General features: G+C 42.6%; 1 protein-coding gene across 1 annotated transcript in view; it reads left to right on the forward strand.

Annotated features, from left to right (window-relative positions):
• Positions 1-834: 834 nt before the first annotated feature.
• Positions 835-19,979, forward strand: part of LOC138948597 (uncharacterized) — a gene marked incomplete at its 5' end in the record, with an annotated part of 21,037 nt that continues 1,892 nt past the window's right edge. The window contains 8 exon segments of the mRNA XM_070320152.1: positions 835-967; positions 7,516-7,614; positions 8,779-8,958; positions 10,627-10,790; positions 11,600-11,725; positions 15,004-15,148; positions 16,545-16,641; positions 17,108-19,979. The exon segment at positions 17,108-19,979 is cut by the window's right edge and continues 1,892 nt beyond it. Of these exon segments, the coding sequence (XP_070176253.1) occupies positions 835-967; positions 7,516-7,614; positions 8,779-8,958; positions 10,627-10,790; positions 11,600-11,725; positions 15,004-15,148; positions 16,545-16,641; positions 17,108-17,789 (1,626 nt within the window).

The raw sequence follows: 19,979 nt of genomic DNA on the forward strand, positions 1-19,979 counted from the left end.
CGGTTTGTTTTTTTCAACAATTTGCTCATCTTGCCTGACTGCAACCCTCTTGTTTGTTTTGTTCTTCTGTATGCGTATACATCATGCCATCGTATTCCTTTTATCATTCATTCGCTTGCGGCTTCGTGGCAGGCGGAAGAAAAAATCAGCCAGATAAGTTTTCGTTATTGTTTGTCTGTGCACTTAAAAGACCGTTGGGTCGATATATTTGTGAATGTATTGTTTTGTCAATAACAAACGTTCCAACAACCTACCTTTCTTGTTTTTTGATTCGTTGATTGCTTAGTTTTTCGACGACATGGAAAGACCATTAACTTGAACTCTTTCGTTGGGAGTTGGCCCCACACCAAACGGAGCCCAGTCTTGGAACGAGACATCTCCTCTTTTCTTTTGCATACTCTTGGCTTTCTTAGGCCAAAAAAAAAAAAAGGTCTGTTTACGGTAACCCGACCGACCCTATTTTTTTCGCGCGACCCTAGACTTTTTTTTGGCATTTGGGGAAAAAAAAAAAAAAAAAAAAAATCTTATGGGTTTTTTTTGCAAAATAACGTAAAAATATGGTTTTTTGGGAAAAAAAAAGAAAAAAAATCCCGACCTACCGACCCTATTTTTTTGGCCTATGTTACCGTAAACAGACCTATTTTTTTTTTGGCTTTCTTACCTTGTCAATCCTGTTCCTCCAGAAAGTCATTTTTAAAGAATTGGTCGAGAACATATACAGAGAATAAGATTGATTCTGAATCGGTCTTGGATGAGCCCCTGGGTTCTCGAGACAAGTCACATCAACCACCACGGGTCACTCAAGATTTGTTCCACAAATATATCTCCCCATAGAAGTGGACCCCAGGACTGTGCCAAGCAGATTCAGACGGTGATGGCCGAAGTAATGGCGAGGAGCTGGGTGACCCAGACTGTACCTGGACAGAGGGAGACACACCAGCAAGCTTAGATGACGTCACTCATCCAGGTGGGTAGAATGACGTCAGCGTTTATGTTTTGTGTTTTTATTGTCGTTTTGTGTGTTTGTGTGTTTGTTTTATCTTTCGGTCGCTGAAAGTTGCTTGTCCTTGTCTGTCATCAGCGGAACGCGCCTGCATGTGTTTGAATTTCTTTTCCCTCGCCTGATGTGTTGGATTATTTTGTGATTGTTCCTTGTCATGATTGTTTTTATTAGTCTCTCCGTTTAAATTTATTTTCAGTTATTTGTGTTTAGGGGACTACGTTTCGTTCGTTGTGTGTGTGTGTGCGTGTGTGTGTATGTGCGTGTGTGCGTGTGCGTGTGTGTGTGTGTGTGTTTTCGTGTGGCTCTGTCTACCTGTCTGTCCGTTTGCACCGGTTTTCAGCTAGACCTTGAAAACTCACTTTTACCAATAGTCCAGAGAATATGAAGAATTCAGTTAACGTAGTTTGTTGCCAAGGTTATGTCAGTCGAGGTAGTCACGTGGGTTGCCCCTGACTACTGCATTAGCTCCCCTTGCAGCTGGGATCAGCCATTGGACGCCGTCTTCACAGCCGCTGTTATCTCCCCTGACCCTACAACTGTCGGCCGGAAAGTGGCACGCCGACTTTTTACGACATTGATAATGCCCCTTGCCTCATCATCACGCCGTTTTTCGGCAATTTGTCCGCTGTTTACGACAACCGTTGCGGGGGAACGAGGCGTCTGAAGATTGGTTGGAAAATAAAGATGGCGAAAAGAGGCCACGGCTTGGCGGCCATTTGTAACCCTGTGCGGAGAAACAAAACGATAAATCCACTGGCTGTTGATTGATTCTGAGCGGAGCACGTGCGCAACGAATCGCAACATTGCGCTTTGATGTCCCGTGCTGAACATTTTCTTTTTTTTCCTTCTTTTCTGTAAAATAATCTTGTCCACGATTTCTTGATTTGCAAAGTTGCAGCGAATAAAACGGTTTTACATGTGTAACAGAGGTCAAGACACTCATTTTCCGTTGAAAACCTTATAGTTATACGGTATGATGCTACCAATTCAGATAAAATTGCAATGGTAACGGAGGCGTTGATGTCAAAAAGGCACATGCGTGGCCCGAGGAAACAAGAGTATCGCAAACCACATGCGCACACACACGCACGCCAGCACACACACACACACTCACACACACACGCCGGCACGCAAGCACGTACCCATGAACGCACGCACGATCGCGCGCACACACACACACACACACACACACACACACACACACACACACACACACACACACACACACACAATGACAAACAGGCGCACGGGAGATAGTTACAGAGTAAATGGACCTTGTGTAATAGACATGCGTTATTGGTTGGTTTTTTACCATCAGTGTATTCCCATTTCTTTCTCTTACTTTCCTTTTATCTTGTTTTTTCCTATTCTTTTTCTTTTTCTTCTTTTTTTCTTCTCTTCCTGAGATTCTTTTTTGTGTGATGTTTTCCTTGACGTGCCTGGAAGACTTAGTGCCACATAACAAACAGCGTTAATGGAAGTCGTCTTTTCCTTTTTAGTCTCCCGGGAATGTGCTTCAACGTGAGAACACGGTTTCTAACACACTCACTGAGGGACAGACAGAAGGGGTGATTTGTGTATACAAGACTTTCTTGGATTAGAGTCGAGTCACGTTAACTTTTGAAATGTCTTCGACTTCAGAATATTTCCAATATGTTTAAAAAAATTTTTTTAAAAAGACACACAAAAAAGACCTAGTCCATTCGAAGTGTTTTGTTTCAGATGCAGCCCATCACCACAATTAACAAAAGAACACATCAAAGCAAAAATGGAATTTAACGTAATTGAATCATTGGTCATTTGAATGATGTTATTGTCACAATAATACAGTTAATAGGTAATGAACAATGCTATGGGGATCATTCTTCAAATCACTCACTGAAACCCTATGCATGAGTGTATACATACAGAAACATCTACGGCACACAATTAAAGCTTCAACTTATTGGCTTAATTACAACCTATATAACTTCATCTACAAACACAAAGCTTCAAAACGCTTACTTGCAAAATATTCTATGCGGGAAGGAGTGTGGTTTTAACTCTCATTGGACATTACCAGCAAATAGTGTGAGAATAATGCTCCCACACTCGGTTATACCACTTACCACCACAGAACTTATATTACACACACACACTCTCTCTCCCTCTCTCTCTCTCTCTCTCTCTCTCTCTCTCTCTCTCTCTCTCTCTCTCTCTCTCTCTCTCAGTCTCTATCTCTCTCTCTCAGTCTCTATCTCTCTTTCTTACAAACAGACACACACACACACACACACAAGTTTACATACGCACGCATACACGAACGCATGCACGCACGCACCCACTAACACACACACACACACACACACACACACATGCACACACACACACACACACTCACACACACACACACACACACACACACACACACACACACACACACACACACACACACACATAACACAACAGTAACACGCTCCGCGTTTCGTTTTGTTTACAGTAAGCCTACTGCCAGTACTGGTACTCGCCATGCTTCTTCGCAGCAGTTTCAAAATGGCGCCCCGAACGCTTACGGAAATTGCCGGAACATACCGAAGAGGCGCTTGTCCCTTCTGTCTAATATAAGTTCTGTGCTTACCACAGCCTGTCTGCCAGGGTTGTGTAGCTCGAAGCGAAAGTTTGTGAAATCTAAACGGGTGAGAACAAACCGCGAAATCTGATCCGTTGGAATCACAACAAAATTAATCTCAATTTCAACCATTCCAACATCGCGTTTAAATTCCCGCCCGGTCGGCAACTTTCTCGTGACCCTGGTCAACAAACGTCGTGGGAATAAAATCCCATGCATGTCTGTGTGTCTTGTTTTCACTCGCCTGCGAGAAGAGACATCTCGACGCCAATTTTATTTTCTTGACTTGTGTAGATAATGGGCTGTAGTGTTGTTTATTCCCTCGAGGACTGAAGGAACAGGACTGGAATTAACACCGCAAAAAAATTCAGAACAATGGTGACTGCGCGTGAGAGCGAGAAATAAAAAGACCAAAAAAATACGAAGACGATACGAATAACAAAGTACGACGTGGAAGACCCCAGTGTTCGAAACGTTGTACTTTGTTATTCGTATCGTCTTCGTTAAACACGTGAGTACAGTATATTTTGGTCTTTGTATCGCAAACATGCGTTACAAAATTAATACAGTTTGCTGAAGACACATAAACGTTCCAATAGCATAACTCTCTTGGATTTTTACATTTAGTCAAGTTTTGACTAAATGTTTTAACATAGAGGGGCAATCGAGACGAGGGTCGTGGTGTGTGTGTTATGTGTGTGTGTGTCTGTCTGTCTGTCTGTGTGTGTGTGTGTCTGTCTGTCTGTCTGTCTGTCTGTCTGTCTGTCTGTGTGTGTGTGTGTGTGTGTGTGTGTGTGTGTGTGTGTGTGTGTGTGTGTGTGTGTGTGTGTGTGTGTGTGTGTGTGTGTGTGTGTGTGTGTGTAGAGCGATTCAGAGTAAACTACTGGACCGATCTTCATGACACTTTACATGAGAATTCCTGGGAATGATATCCCCAGACTTTGTTTTCAATTTGTTCGATAAATGTATTTTCGCCTTACGCGACTTGTTTTTATTTTTAAAGACACAGTCCTTTCCGTGCAAAACTGTTATGCTCTCACTAATTTGAGATCTGCCGTGACCTTTACATTTGACAAGACCATCCCTCCGCTAGGACACATACCAAGATATCAACGTCATTTTTTTTTTTCTTTTCTTTTTCTTACACCTGTTCCCTTGTCCCGTTGTGCTCTCACACCGCCCCGTCCCTGCACTCGCTGCTCCAACCACCTCTGAATTTCGTTCCGCTGCCAGACTTGTCGATTTTACAGACGCTCCAGGGGGGGATGTCGGTTCGCTGCGGTAGGCTACCCTCGGAAGACGACACTGCACTTCTGCTGAGTCACTTCGACGGTGTTCAGTAGTGGGTCTCTCCCGAGCTAACGGACGCAGCCTACTACCTACTATCAACGTCATTTCTGCTTCCTGTGCAAACCTTTGGATTAATTACACTCTTAAAAGCCACCACTGGAAGCATGGTTTTACGGAATAATATTAAAGCGTGACCAAATCTGAGACTGTGAGCTGAGTCGTTTACACGGGAATGACTGTGCCTTTAAAGAACATACAGTCACAAGCAATTACCGCAGAAAGCACTGTGGCCTAGTGGTAAGGCGTCCGCCCCGTGATCGGGAGGTCGTGGGTTCGAACCCCGGCCGGGTCATACCTAAGACTTTAAAATTGGCAATCTAGTGGCTGCTCCGCCTGGCGTCTGGCATTATGGGGTTAGTGCTAGGACTGGTTGGTCCGGTGTCAGAATAATGTGACTGGGTGAGACATGAAGCCTGTGCTGCGACTTTTGTCTTGTGTGTGGCGCACGTTATATGTCAAAGCAGCACCGCCCTGAAATGGCCCTTTGTGGTCGGCTGGGCGTTAAGCAAACAAACAAACAAACCGCAGAAAGCTAAATACCCTAGAAAAGAGAATAACACAGCGTGTGTGTGTGTGTGTGTGTGTGTGTGTGTGTGTGTGTGTGTGTGTGTGTGTGTGTCTGTGTGTCTGTGTGTGTGTGTGTGTGTGTGTCTGTGTGTCTGTGTGTGTGTGTGTGAGAGAGAGTGTGAGAGTGTTAGTATGCTTCCGAGCGTGCGTGTCTGTGGTGTCTGCCTGTCTGTCTGTGTCGGTGTGAGCGTGCGTGCGTGAGTGATTGTGTGTGTGCGCGCGCGTTCCCAACTCGTCACTCTGATGAAGTCAATCTGTTGCTGTCAGCCACATATAACGGGTCCCATTTTTGTCAGCTGGTTGGAATATTTTGCATCCAATAACAATTTTGTTCAGAAAAAAAACAACAGTACGGTGAAAAACACGCTACTATCCATTCCTCAGCTATATATACATGTATATATATCCGCTTGCATTGAGCGCTAGCTGTCTTCGTGATTCTTAATATGATGGTGTCAGGACTGAAGGAACACTTTGACCTTTGTCTGGTATCGTCTGGCCCGACGGACCTATCTCAGCCATCTTAGGGTGGTCGTGTTTCCGCAGTGTGGCCTGACTGGATTTTATCTTTGGTGGCCTTGGGGGCTGATCTTGACCTTTTGGACACTACGCGTTTGTGTCATTATCTGTGTGTCATTATCTGTGTGTCTTTCATGCTAACCTACATGCTTCGTCCCTTTCCCACGTTTAAGAGTGTTCGTTGAAAAATGATTGTATTTGGTGTAAACATTTATGAGTGTTTGTTGAGACAAAATCGTTACTTAGTGTTAGCATATATGAGTGTTTGTTGAAACAAAATCGTTACTTAAGTGGAAGCATTTATGAGTGTGTTTTGCACAACATTTTACTTGGTGTAAGCATTTATGAGTATTTGTTGGAACAAAAGTGTAACTTGGTGTGAACATTTATGAGTGTTTGTTGAGACAAAATCGTTACTTAGTGTTAGCATATATGAGTGTTTGTTGAAACAAAATCGTTACTTAAGTGGAAGCATTTATGAGTGTGTTTTGCAAACAATTTTGCTTGGTCTACTATGATTACTTCGTATTTAACCAATTACTAGTAATTGTTGAGTGTTTCTTGTGACAAAATGGTTACATTATATAAAAATGCATTGATGTTTGTTGAGACAGAAAGATTATTATATAAAGAAATTATGAGTGTTTGTTTAGACACATTCTTTACTTGAAATAAACATTGACGAGTGTTTGTTGAGACAATAAAGGTCACTTGGTATAAACTTTTAGAAATGTCTTGTGAGATAAAACGGTTATTGAGCTTAAACAGATGTAACCGAGTGCCGAAACACTACGATCACCTCGGGAGGCGAAGTGCAATCAAACAGGATTGAAAATGTTAGGGCTAATTATTTAGCCCTATAAAAACTGTTATGCAAACCCGAAGGTTTCCATGAACATACAGACAATCGGAAACCACCAGACCCCATCACAAACAGAATTCCACAATCAACAGGTGTTGACTTAAAGGCCAACAACTCGGGTGCAGAGTCTGCTGTGAAAGGAGCGGTAGCCTCCCCTGTCACACAGAAAAGAGCGAACAAAGAATATAGAGAAGAAGGTTTTCTCCAAGCGACATTTCATGTGGTCAAGCTAACAGTTTGATGTCCTAAACAATCTGATTTTGCAAAGAGACTGCATGCACTTTGTCGCGTGTGCAAAAAAAGTGCATCTGATTGATCTCGTCTCACTTGGCACGATATCATTGATAGAAATTGCCTCCTTCGAAAAAAAGCGTCAACCTTCGTCATCATTGGAGTAACACCGATCGACATAACGCGGTTTTGTAATGGGGGGGGGGGGGGGGGGGAGGGGGAATAAACGGTAAAAATTGACTTCACTTGTTGTAGATGCTGGCATTCAGCAAAAACAAGATTGAAACTTATTTTGATGTGATACTATTATAGTCCAAAACGTTTGTAAACGAAGTCGAATGAAAAATTATCAGTGCGGACGGTTTTATGTTGCAGGTATTTGTCAGCCACTGAGTTCTCCCGCCTGCCGGAAGTCCAACAATTGGTTGAAGTGCACGCCGGGAAATTTTGAATGCGATGCGTTTGAAGACAAAGGTAAGCCACCTGGCACTGTTTAGTTGCACAGAGACGTTATTGGCATGCATCTGTACTAATATATAAGCTTATATCTTTGCTCTAGTGTAAAACGCTCCCAGATACTCTTGAACTTTAGTGTGTTAAATTCATAGCTCAGAATCATTCAGAGGCATCTAAGCCTCCAAATTTGCAGAACCTGCACTTGTAAGTATAACAAGTAATTTTAGATCCCTTTGAAGTCACGGAATGAACTGTACCTTAGTGTACGATTGCATTTCGTTTAAATGCGTCAAAGGCGGAATTATCCGTGCAATGCGACAGGGGACATAACGCTATCGTGTAAATGATGTCCCTTGGTTGAAAACGTACGCGTTTTCGCGTCATTTTCGTCGATCAAACAACCAAATTAATTAATTAAGCTCAAGTTTGGAGCTCAATCCGTCAATTAATGTCACGACAAATGTTCTTTGGCTTGTTTACAGGGACTTGTATCAAAAATAAGTAAAGAATGCCACTAAATTTTGTGCTATGAATTTAACACACTAAAGTTCAAGATTACCTGCTTCCACAAAGAAAGAAAGAATGAAATCACATATAAAACTTTGAGGAACGTTTAAAGCAATGTGGAGATAAAAAAAAACCTGGCAGTTCAAAACCAATGCCGTTACCGGATTGATTAACCGGCACGGTTGGCCTAGTGGTAAGGCGTCCGCCCCGTGATCGGGAGGTCGTGGGTTCGAACCCCGGCCGGGTCATACCTAAGACTTTAAAATTGGCAATCTAGTGGCTGCTCCGCCTGGCGTCTGGGATTATGGGGTTAGTGTTAGGACTGGTTGGTCCGGTGTCAGAATAATGTGACTGGGTGAGACATGAAGCCTGTGCTGCGACTTCTGTCTTGTGTGTGGCGCACGTTATATGTCAAAGCAGCACCGCCCTGATATGGCCCTTCGTGGTCGGCTGGGCGTTAAGCAAACAAACAAACAAACAAACCGGATTGATTGTGTGGACGTATTTTGTTTAAAATTCACCGAGTGCTTTGTGCTTATCTTTTGACAAGGGATACAAAGCGGTCCTTCTTCACGGCTGATATTTAAGTCACATTTTCTCTGAAGCCAACTGATTTGCCGTATATCTTTGGACAGCAGTTAGATAGACGTTTCACCTTTTTCTTTTTCTTTTCAGATCTGCAGAATATGACATTACGACTTCCGCCCACACCAGTTCCGGCGGAAGTGACGACGTACTCATGCATGTTGTTTCGGCTGCCGGATGACGACAGTTTCCACTTGGTTGCCACGCAACCGTTGCTAAACAACACACGCGTTGTGCATCACATGCTCTTGTTCGGATGTCGAGATGACGGTAAGTAACTACAATCGTTTACACCATCGGTATTTTAGTATGGGGATAATATTGTGTAAGAAAAGTGAATGCAATAGAAGCAGCAACGTGCCAATACTGCCGGTATGAGTGAAATGAAGAAAGGGCGGAAGAGAGAAACGGAGAAAGAAAGAAGATGTGTAAATATTGCTCATGCAACCATCCCTGGTCTTTGATTTGAAACTAGGAAAAACATTCGCAGATATTCTGTAATATGTATTCCAGTCTCCGCCGTTTTCAACTTGCACATAAATCACATGCATGTGGCTTTCACTTCGACAACCTGTGAGCCTGGAAGCAGCCATACCGTTGGAGATTGAATCTTAATTGTATAATTCTCAGTCAGTAAATGCGTAATGCTATCTTCTGTTGGCTTTCAAGTAGCCGTAACCCCGTCCTCTCCTGTATAAATCTGTAGCATCTCTGGACATTTAAACTTTCAATTGGCAGGCAGTTCGCCGTGCCGCTGTGAGATATGGTGTCTAAACTATATCATTCGCAGTCTATACATCTGTCATGCTACTTTCGATGTGTTTCGCCCAGACAGCAGTTAGGCCTCCACGCAGCCGTACCGTAGTTGTTCTCTTCTTCAGCGTTTGATGTTGATGCTCGTACGAAATACTCCGTCACGTAATAGCCGATGTCGGCTCCTGTGACGAAATCCCCACGAACTACCCCCAGTGGGAACCCAGATCCAAGTTCTGACGTGATCGAAAAGTAAACTGTCTTTCGGAGGTCGTCGACAGGTTCTTAGAGGTTTTTTTATGCAAGGGTGTATACATCTGGCAAAACCTGCTGAGGTACTGTCTCTAAACACGGATAGCTCTGGAGAATGTGCTTTGGGAGATAGTGTCCTAATTTTATTACTTGCAAGCAATAAATGTTTTGTTCTTGTTTTTCACAATCTGCGGGCCTGCAATGAGCCGTGCCGCTGTGAGAGAGTGTCTAAATTTTATAAAAAACGCTGGCGCTGGACCCGAGTACTCTTCAGACTGGCTCGCTCCCCCAGTATGAAAGTTTTTGTCTTGTGCACGTGGATTTAAAAAAAAAAATTTTAATTTATTTTACACAATTAAAAAAATTATTACAGTAAAATAAAACATTAAAACGTTCATAATAAACAATAGTAAACAATAATTAAAAAAAAAAATAGACCGCCCATGCCGGGAATCGAAACCGGATCCCTTTGGCTATAGTCGGAAACGCTTTCCTCCAAGCCAACAAATCTGACATTGGCCAGTGAACTCAAATGGCTATAATCCTCGCGCAGTGGTACACGCACGCAAAGCACGCACGCACGCAAAGCCTGGTACGGTGTCGCAGGCTTGACTGGGTTTATCAGCCGAACGGCTGTTCTGACCCACCGCGAATTGCGCCCTCCGTTAAGAGTCGTTTTTGTGGAATATTTCGCATTTAGGTCCCAGGTAACATTATGAAGTTTTAATACGATCAATCGGACCTATTATCAAGTTAGTGTATCAACTTTTGAACGAACTGCGCCCAGTAGTTTCCCAGCAATAAGCTGTTAAGTCGAGACAGACACACAGACACACAATTAAAGTCTGCTGGACCCTAGTACTGCGTACTCGGGGATAATTTGTAATCAATGAGTGCATAATGCAATCTTCTTTGGGTTTTTGTCTCACTCAGACAAGCTGCAGACTTCCAAACAGCCGTACCGCTGTGAGATGGTGCCCCACGCCAAGTGTCAAGAGGTCATCGTGACCTGGACCATCGGTATCCAAGGCGACTGTCTACACAAGGACGCCGGCTTCCGCTTGGGCAAGCATGGCTACAAAGTGGTGGCCTTGCAGGTAACTGAATAAATTTGATGTGTTGTTGGTGGTTGTGGAGGTGTTGGTAGTGGAGGTTGTGGTGGAGGTTGTGGTGGTGGTAGCTGGCTACCGGTTAAGGAAACATGGTGGTGGTTTTGCAGTTAACTGAATAAAGTTGATGTGGTGTTGGTGGAGGTGGTGGTGGTGGCGATATTGGTGATAGGGGTGGTATGTTGCTTCCGCTTGGGCAAGCATGTCTACAAGGTGGTGGCCTTGCAGGTAACTGATAAAAGTAGATGTGTTGTTGTTGTTGTTGTTGTTTGTGGTGGTGGTGGTGGTGGTGGTGGTGGTGGCTTGCTTCCGCTTGGGTAAGCATGGTAACAAGGAGATGGCCTTACGGGTAAATGAATAAAGTTATGTTATTCTTGGTGGTTGTGGAGTTATTTGTGGTGTTGTTGGCGGTGGTGGTAGCTTGCTTCCTTGTGGGGACATATGGCTACGAGACCGTCGACTTAAAGGGTATCTGTGTTGTTGTGTTGTTGACATTTTTCATTTTAAGATTTGGTCTTAAAAGGTTTTATATATAAATGTTTAAGGTCAAAGATATAATGATTTAAACATTTCATTTTCTTGAACGCTCTCTAAATCCAGAAAGTACTTTGTTTTATTTCACGCACAGATAACCAAACGGGCGCAAGCTCAAGCATTTCTAAAAGCGTAAATAATTATGTGCTTTGGTATATAAGTATTACTTTACCATGTCCTGAGTTTGTGGCTGTTTTCTAATAAGAAAAAGAAAGGTTTTATTTGCGGACAGAACTTAATTCCTTATAAATCTGTGTTTTCAGGTTCATTGGAACAACCCAGACAAGGCTTCCGACTTCACGGATTCTTCAGGTCTTGTGATCCATTTCACACCAAACCTTCGCAAGTACGATGCTGGCATTCTCGTCTTCGGACATCTCTACTTACAGGTATTTTCTGTTTTAATTTGGCAATGAGCGGTCATGTGAAAGAACAATTAGCAATAACTGTAATAAGCGCTTCATAGAGAAATCAAATGACGTGCTTTATGAAGCTCATGTGTACTTGCTTTTTCGCTATCAACAGTTATGTCTGTGATGGCCTTTCTCGGTCTGTCTGTTCCAGTCATTTGTGACCCTCCACCACGAAATGAGTCGCATGTCACCTCGCGCGGTTCTGCGCTAGGCTTGATATAAGTCCGGGGAGTGTCTGGTAACAGTGTGAGGGTCACCTTAGTCACAGGCTTATAACGCAAACAGTTTTCGCTCTTTTCTAAAACGGGTTTCACCACTGGATAGAGCAAAAAACTCTGCAGGAAAATGTAAAAATATGAAAATCATGCAAAGGTGACATGTGACTCATTCCGTGGTGGAGGGTCACATTTTATTCTGGTTTAGTCTCCAATAAGAGTAATGTTTTTTTTACCCGCTCTTTCCTACATTGGCCTACCATGAACAGAGCAATGTTTTCGCCTATGCCCAAATTCGACCCGTGAATTTACACATTTTACGAAAGATTTATGTTGTTTTTAATGCTTAGATCTGAACTTGTTTATTGTCCTTTAAACAATTACGACATGATGATTCCCTTTAATTGTGGAGTCCTTTCTTTCCGCCCCTTTAACTTACTGTAGACAAGGCATAGGTTACAATTCATACGGCTATACACCGAATGTGGTATGACACTATCGTAGCTTCATAATTTGACATTACTTAGCGACACTGTACTAGTCTTTCGGTGAACAGAACTCAAAATTGCGGACAGGAACACTGTATGCTATGTAGTGCTAAAAGGCCGTTTTTATATTTAGTCAAGTTTTGACTAAATATTTTAACGTAGAGGGGGGAATCGAGACGAGGGTCGTGGTGTATGTGTGTGTGTGTGTGTGTGTGTCTGTGTGTGTGTGTAGAGCGATTCAGACTAAACTACTGGACCGATCTTTATGAAATTTGACATGAGAGTTCCTGGGTATGAAATCCCCGAACGTTTTTTTCATTTTTTTGATAAATGTCTTTGATGACGTCATATCCGGCTTTTCGTGAAAGTTGAGGCGGCACTGTCACGCCCTCATTTTTCAACCAAATTGGTTCAAATTTTGGTCAAGTAATCTTCGACGAAGCCCGGGGTTCGGTATTGCATTTCAGCTTGGTGGCATAAAAATTAATTAATGACTTTGGTCATTAAAAATCGGAAAATTGTAAAAAAAAATAAAAATTTATAAATCGCTCCAAATTTACGTTTATCTTATTCTCCATTATTTGCTGATTCCAAAAACATATAAATATGTTATATTCGGATTAAAAACAAGCTCTGAAAATTAAATATATAAAAATTATTATCAAAATTAAATTGTCCAAATCAATTTAAAAACACTTTCATCTTATTCCTTGTCGGTTCCTGATTGCAAAAACATATAGATATGATATGTTTGGATTAAAAACACGCTCAGAAAGTTAAAACAAAGAGAGGTACAGAAAAGCGTGCTATCCTTCTTAGCGCAACTACTACCCCGCTCTTCTTGTCAATTTCACTGCCTTTGCCATGAGCGGTGGCCTGACGATGCTACGAGTAAAATGGCATTGCGTTCAGTTTCATTCTGTGAGTTCGACAGCTACTTGACTAAATATTGTATTTTCGCCTTACGCGACTTGTTTGTCTTTGTGTAAATACAACAAGTCGCGTAAGGCGAAAATACAATATTTAGTCAAGTAGCTGTCGAACTCACAGAATGAAACTGAACGCAACGCAACGCAGCAAGACCGTATACTCGTAGCATCGTCACTCCACCGCCCGTGGCAAAGGCAGTGCACGTGGAATTGACAAGAAGAGCGGGGTATTCGTTGCGCTGAGAAGGATAGCACGCTTTTCTGTACCTCTCTTCGTTTTAACTTTCTGAGCGTGTTTTTAATCCAAACATATCATATCGATATATTTTTGGAATCAGGAACCGACAAGGAATAAGATGAAAGTGTTTTTAAATTGATTTCGAAAAAAAAAATTTGATAATAATTTTTATATATTTAATTTTCAGAGCTTGTTTTTAATCCGAATATAACATATTTATATGTTTTTGGAATCAGCAAATAATGGAGAATAAGATAAACGTAAATTTGGATCGTTTTATAAATTTTTATTTTTTTTACAATTTTCAGATTTTTAATGACCAAAGTCATCAATTAATTTTTAAGCCACCAAGCTGAAATGCAATACCGAACCCCGGGCTTCGTCGAAGAGTACTTGACCAAAATTTCAACCAATTTGGTTGAAAAATGAGGGCGTGACAGTGCCGCCTCAACTTTCACGAAAAGCCGGATATGACGTCATCAAAGACATTTATCAAAAAAATGAAAAAAACGTTCGGGGATTTCATACCCAGGAACTCTCATGTCAAATTTCATAAAGATCGGTCCAGTAGTTTAGTCTGAATCGCTCTACACACACACACACACAGACAGACAGACGCACATACACCACGACCCTCGTTTCGATTCCCCCTCGATGTTAAAATATTTAGTCAAAACTTGACTAAATACAAAAATGGAAACTGCTTCAGTGCAAAATTGCGTTGAACCACGATTGACAACAAGAATAAATGTCGTTTACGACACATTATTATAAGTTAACTTTATTTTCGAGGCAGCGTAGAAGTATTCCGCACTGTAGAGGTAGCTGTGATTCCATAAATTTAAAAATATGACTCGGCGCAGGGCGTTTTCATCGTTTTCTTATCTTATCTTATCTTATCTTATCTTATCTCATTGGCAAGCATGATTTTCTGAAGCGGCGGTGTATCTCTGAGAACCAAAAATGGGTAGTGCCGATCGTACTGTATGGCAGCTCGCTTTCCCCATGAACAAAGCAATCCAAGTATCCATGAGGGTAAACTCACAGGACTATATGGTATATATCTTCTCTTCTCTTCTCTTCTCTTCTCTTCTCTTCTCTTCTCTTCTCATCTCATCTCATCTCATCTCATCTCATCTCATCTTATATCATCGCATCTTAACTTACTCATCTCATCTTAACTTACTCATCTCATCTTAACTTACTCATCTCATCGTAACTTACTCATCTCATCTCATCTTAACTTACTCATCTCATCTCTTCTCATCTGAACTTCCTCATCACATCTCAAGAAAAGGCGTAGCTTTAAATCTTAATTCTTGTTAAATAAAGTTCAATTCAATTCATCTCATCTCATCTCATCTCATCTCACCTTATCTTTCAGATCGACCCCCTGACCGGAGGCAGCAGCAACAGCAGCGGTTCAGGGCTGAAGCAGTACAGCTCCGCGTGTCCACAGCACTGCATGAAAGAGATGTTCAACTCCACCATCTACATCACCACCGCCATCAACCACATGCACCACCTCGGTATGATAAACTAAGGCAACAACTCTCAACAAAATCTTCACTATCATCCCCATTTTGAAATACCGCAACAACAGTTTTCCAGAACTATAACACGATCGTATGTGGGTTGTTTTTTTGCATGTCTGTCCAGTGTGTTGTCAGCCCACATAGCATATTAACCCTACCTGTCCCAAGATATAGGCCAACAGGTCCGAAGAGGACGTTAAAACTAATTAGTCAGTAGGCCTCGGTGTTAGGCTGCTGCACCTTTGATTGGCTGAGCGATTGATTGCTTGATTGACTGATTGATTGATTGATCGGTTGATTGATTGATTGATGGATTCTGTGATTGATTCAGTGATTGGTTGATTGATTGATCGGTTGGTGGGTTGGTTGGTTGGTTGATTGATGGAATATGAGAAACAATGGGACAAATGTTGTCTTTTGTTGATGGGAACGTTCTTTGCTTGTTGGTTAGAAAGTCGGTTAGTGGGTTGGTTGGCAAGCTGGTTTGAACCAACGGGGGACCCACCCCCTTCTGTCTCTTGTTGTATTCGTTCATACCTCCTCCTCCTCCCCCTCCATCACCGTGTACCCCTCCTCGTTTCAAACGATTCGCAATACACGGCCACGGGACTGAACTATAGCATTCTAAGGTGACAAGTGTTGGTTCCCCGGTCACCAAATGTGTGGCGTTAATGCATGATAGAGTTCTTACCCTGATCAAGATGGTCCGTTCATTGTTCGAGCCTCTATGTTGTTGTTGTTGTTCTTGTTCTTGTTCTTGTTCTTGCTCTTGCTTCTGCCGCTGCTGCTACTGCTATTGTTCTTTTTCTTGTTCTTCTTGTTGTTGCTGTTGTTGTCGCATTTGTTCTTCTTGTTACACCCCCGGTATAGGGGTGTGTATAGGATTCGGTCGATGTGTTTGTTTGTTTGTTTGTTTGTGTGTTTGTGTTCGCATATAGATCTCAAGAATGAACGGACCGATCGTCACCAAACTTGGTGAACAGGTTCTATACATTCCTGAGACGGTCCTTACAAAAATTGGGACCAGTCAAACACACGGTTAGGGAGTTATAGGTGGATTAAGATTCTACAAGGACTTATTGAGGGACATATTAATGGTCAAAGAGAAATAACCTTCTCAGTTGGTGGCAGTGAGAATGGTAAGGACGGGGGTGTTTTTCCTACCTCGGAGGAATTTCTTGTTGTTGTTGTTGTTGTTGTTGTTGTTGTTGTTGTTGTTGTTGTTGTTGTTCTTCTTCTTCTTCTTCTTCTTCTTCTTCTTCTTCTTCTTCTTCTTCTTCTTCTTCTTGCTTCTGCCGCTGCTGCTACTGCTGTTGTTCTTTTTCTTGTTCTTCTTGTTGTCGCATTTGTTCTACTTGTTCTTGTTACATTCTGACATTAACAATTTCAGGTAAAACACAACTGATGGAGTTGGTACGCGGCGGAACCAAAGTGAGAGACCTTGCCTGGGACCCTACCTTTGATTACGATAGCCCTGTCGCTCATAGGTACGTCGAGTTTACTCGGTCCCAGGCCTCTTTCTGGCAAGATACCATTAAGCGTCAAAAGGGAGGGGGTCTTTTGTTCTGTTTTTCTTTTTTTTACTTTTATAACTTTTCTTTTTCATTCTGCTCTCAAAATAATGTACAAAGACGTAAAATTGCAGAAAAAAAAGTTGAATCCTGTAGGAACTAACGATTGCTGAAACTGTGCACATGCCATTCTTCGCCCGTGCTGTCTAACGGAGAAGTCTTTCCATTGTTACGTTGTTCCTGTACCAAGAGACACTATCAGGAATATATTGTTGCATTCCCTTTTTTTGTTTGTTTGTTTGCTTAACGCCCAGCCGAAGGGCCATATCAGGGCGGTGTTGCATTCCCTGTAACCGAAGATAAAAAGCCTAGATTAAGAGCATCACCTGTGTTGTCGCGCGACTCGAAGATCCAATTTGATCACGATGTGTACATGTTGCAGAATTGATCCTCCAGTTGCCCTGCACCCGGGGGACGAGATTCGAACCACCTGCACCTTCCGCCGGCCCACGTCGGGAAAGCCAGTGTGCTACGGGGAGGCTACGTCCGACGAGATGTGCTTCGGCTTCCTCACTTACTTCCCCTTACAACGCACGCTGCTCCAGCCGTGGTGCACCTCCCGCCGCAGTCTTATTTCCTGCGAGCGCACCCTGCCGGCACTGTGGGATCGACCAATCAGCGGCTGCGCGTGGAGACAGTTCATCCGCCCGCCCAGCGACGAGGCTGTTCAGATCGTGACGAACGTCATGGTAACGTGCTACTCTTCCCAGCAACTCGTCTGCTCCTCTCCCTGTCGGACCGTCCTGTCCAAAGTTCGGCAGCATCCGTGTTTCGTCGGGGACATGGGTTACTACATCGTGGCCAAGATTCGGCAGTACTCGGAATACGGCGACGCCTTCGCGCGTGCCTGGTTCACGTGTAACTGTGACCGAGACTACGACTACTGCGAGAGGCGGAGCGGGAAGGGTGTGATGGGCCGAGACAAGGAGGCGCTGTGTGAAGCGGGCTGGACAGGGGCGATCACTGACGGTACAGCTGGCACCACTCGCGTGGTAGCGCTGCTTGCTGTCCTCGTCACGTGTCTGTGTCTTGTGCGTGGCGTCACTTCCGTTTGGGTGTCGTAGCGACAACGTTTCATTACGGAACCGAAAGTTTGTTTAATATTATTTTCAGCAGTCAGAAGTTTTGTTCGGATTGAAAGGAACACTCCATTTTATTTCTAGGTTTGCAAGTTTTCACACGTTCAGTAGACACTAAACGGACTATTTTTGCATAATGTCTTGGCAGCATAATCAATTCATAATTTGCTACTGAGCGGACAAAGTTAGGTCATTTGGACATACACCATGTTTCAATCCAGGTCCAACTAAACTATTGTCCTGAAAATAACACTGGACCCAGTCATTCGATCATAGCAAACTGTCAAACTATAGTGTATTGACGTTATAATCGGTAGAAATGACCAGTTGACAATTTCTTTTCCGGTATGTTCACATAAAACTGGTAAATACCGGAAGTTTCCGATTAGCCTGAAGACTGTGAAGGATATATGAGGGAAATATTGGTATGTTGGATGAGACTTAGATCATCTATTTGTAATTGACATTTCACCGACTACTACGATGGTGCAGCACGCGTGTTATAGTGCATAACAAATAACACAAATAGAAAAGGAAACGTTAACTTGTGGAACGTTTCATAATATAGACAACAAAACAATCACTAAAATGTCGATCTTGTGATCTTTGAAGTGTACGGACATACAAATAATCTTGCGATTGAAGAAGTAAAGCCAAGTAGATGAATTCCAGAAATAACTCTGTCGGGTTTATATTTGTGACAGGGGAGGCTACCGCTCCTTTCACAACAGACTCTGCACCCGAGTTGTTGGCCTTTAAGTCAACACCGGTGGATTGTGGAATTCTGTTTGTGATGGGGTCTGGTGGTTTCCGATTGTCTGCATGTTCATGAAAACCTTCGGGTTTGCATAACCGTTTTTATAGGGCTAAGAAATTAGCCCTAACATTTTCAATCCTGTTTGATTGCACTTCGCCTCCCGAGGTGATCGTAGTGTTACGGCACTCGGTTACATCTTGGTTGTGAAAGAGTGAACACCTTTGCTTTTAGTGAGACAAATAATCCACAGGCCAGTTACTTTCTTTCTTTCTTTATTTGGTGTTTAAGGTCGTTTTCAACCGTTCAAGGTTATATCGCGAGGCCAGTCACTAGTGAGGGGTGTGTCTGAAACATGTTGACAAGGAGCCTGTGTGGATTGTTTGTCTTGCTAAAAGCAAGGGTATTCACTCTTTCACATCCCTTATAAAACCCGACAGAGTTATTTCCGAACATGGTCTGTGTGAGCTAAGTCTTCATTTTATTTTCATTTTGTAACGATTGTTCGTCTGTCTTTCAACTTCAAAGACTCTCAAGAGAAAGTCTTGGGTAACGTTTGGTTTTGATAAACGGTTTAATCAATTAACCATTGTTGCATTTTGATCTTGGAGTTCGGAAGGTTAGTAGTTTATATGTGACCCTCCAGCACGGATTGAGTCGCATGTCACCTCGCGCGGTTCTGCGCCAGGCTTAATATAAGTCCGGGGGGTGTCTGGTTACAGTGTGAGGGCCACCTTAGTCACAGGCTTATAACTCGAACAGTTTTTGCTCTTTTTTAAAACGGTTTTCACCACTGGATAGAGCATAACAAAACGTTTTAGAAAAATGTAAAAATATGAAAATCATGCAAAGGTGACATGCGACTCATTTCGTGGTGGAGGGTCACATATGTTTCTGATTTCGGGTGTGGAATGAACGAGAATAATCCACTGAGCCACCAACGAAAGCACCTGTGCCAATGCTTGCGTATTTACATCAAACTTTGAAACCTATGCAAATGTTACTTGCTTACTATTGTACATCAACGAGATTTTTTTTTTTTTTTACATGTTGCAGTGTTGACTGTTGTATGATTCTTTTTTCTTTTTTTTAAATTATATAATTGAACAACCAAGGAGTAATGACAAACAAAGCAAAGATCGTACGCGGCAGCGACAATTTAGCTAGAGTGTGTCAAACGTGACAACCCTCGAAAATGGAATTCACAACAATGTGAATCAGTGTCAATAACGGGTGTGCCCTCCGCTGTGTGCCAGGCATTCAACACATCACATCGTTGGCGCATGGAGTGGATCAGGTTGCATAATTATGAATGCTCTGGGAACTCCATTCCACTCCTGCTGGAGCCATTGCAGCAGTTGACCCAGATTGGCAGGCGGAGACTGTTGTATGATTCTGATAAAGATGACGAATCGAACATT

This window comes from Littorina saxatilis, linkage group LG15, assembly GCF_037325665.1.
Source record: "Littorina saxatilis isolate snail1 linkage group LG15, US_GU_Lsax_2.0, whole genome shotgun sequence".
Classification (NCBI taxonomy): domain Eukaryota; kingdom Metazoa; phylum Mollusca; class Gastropoda; order Littorinimorpha; family Littorinidae; genus Littorina; species Littorina saxatilis.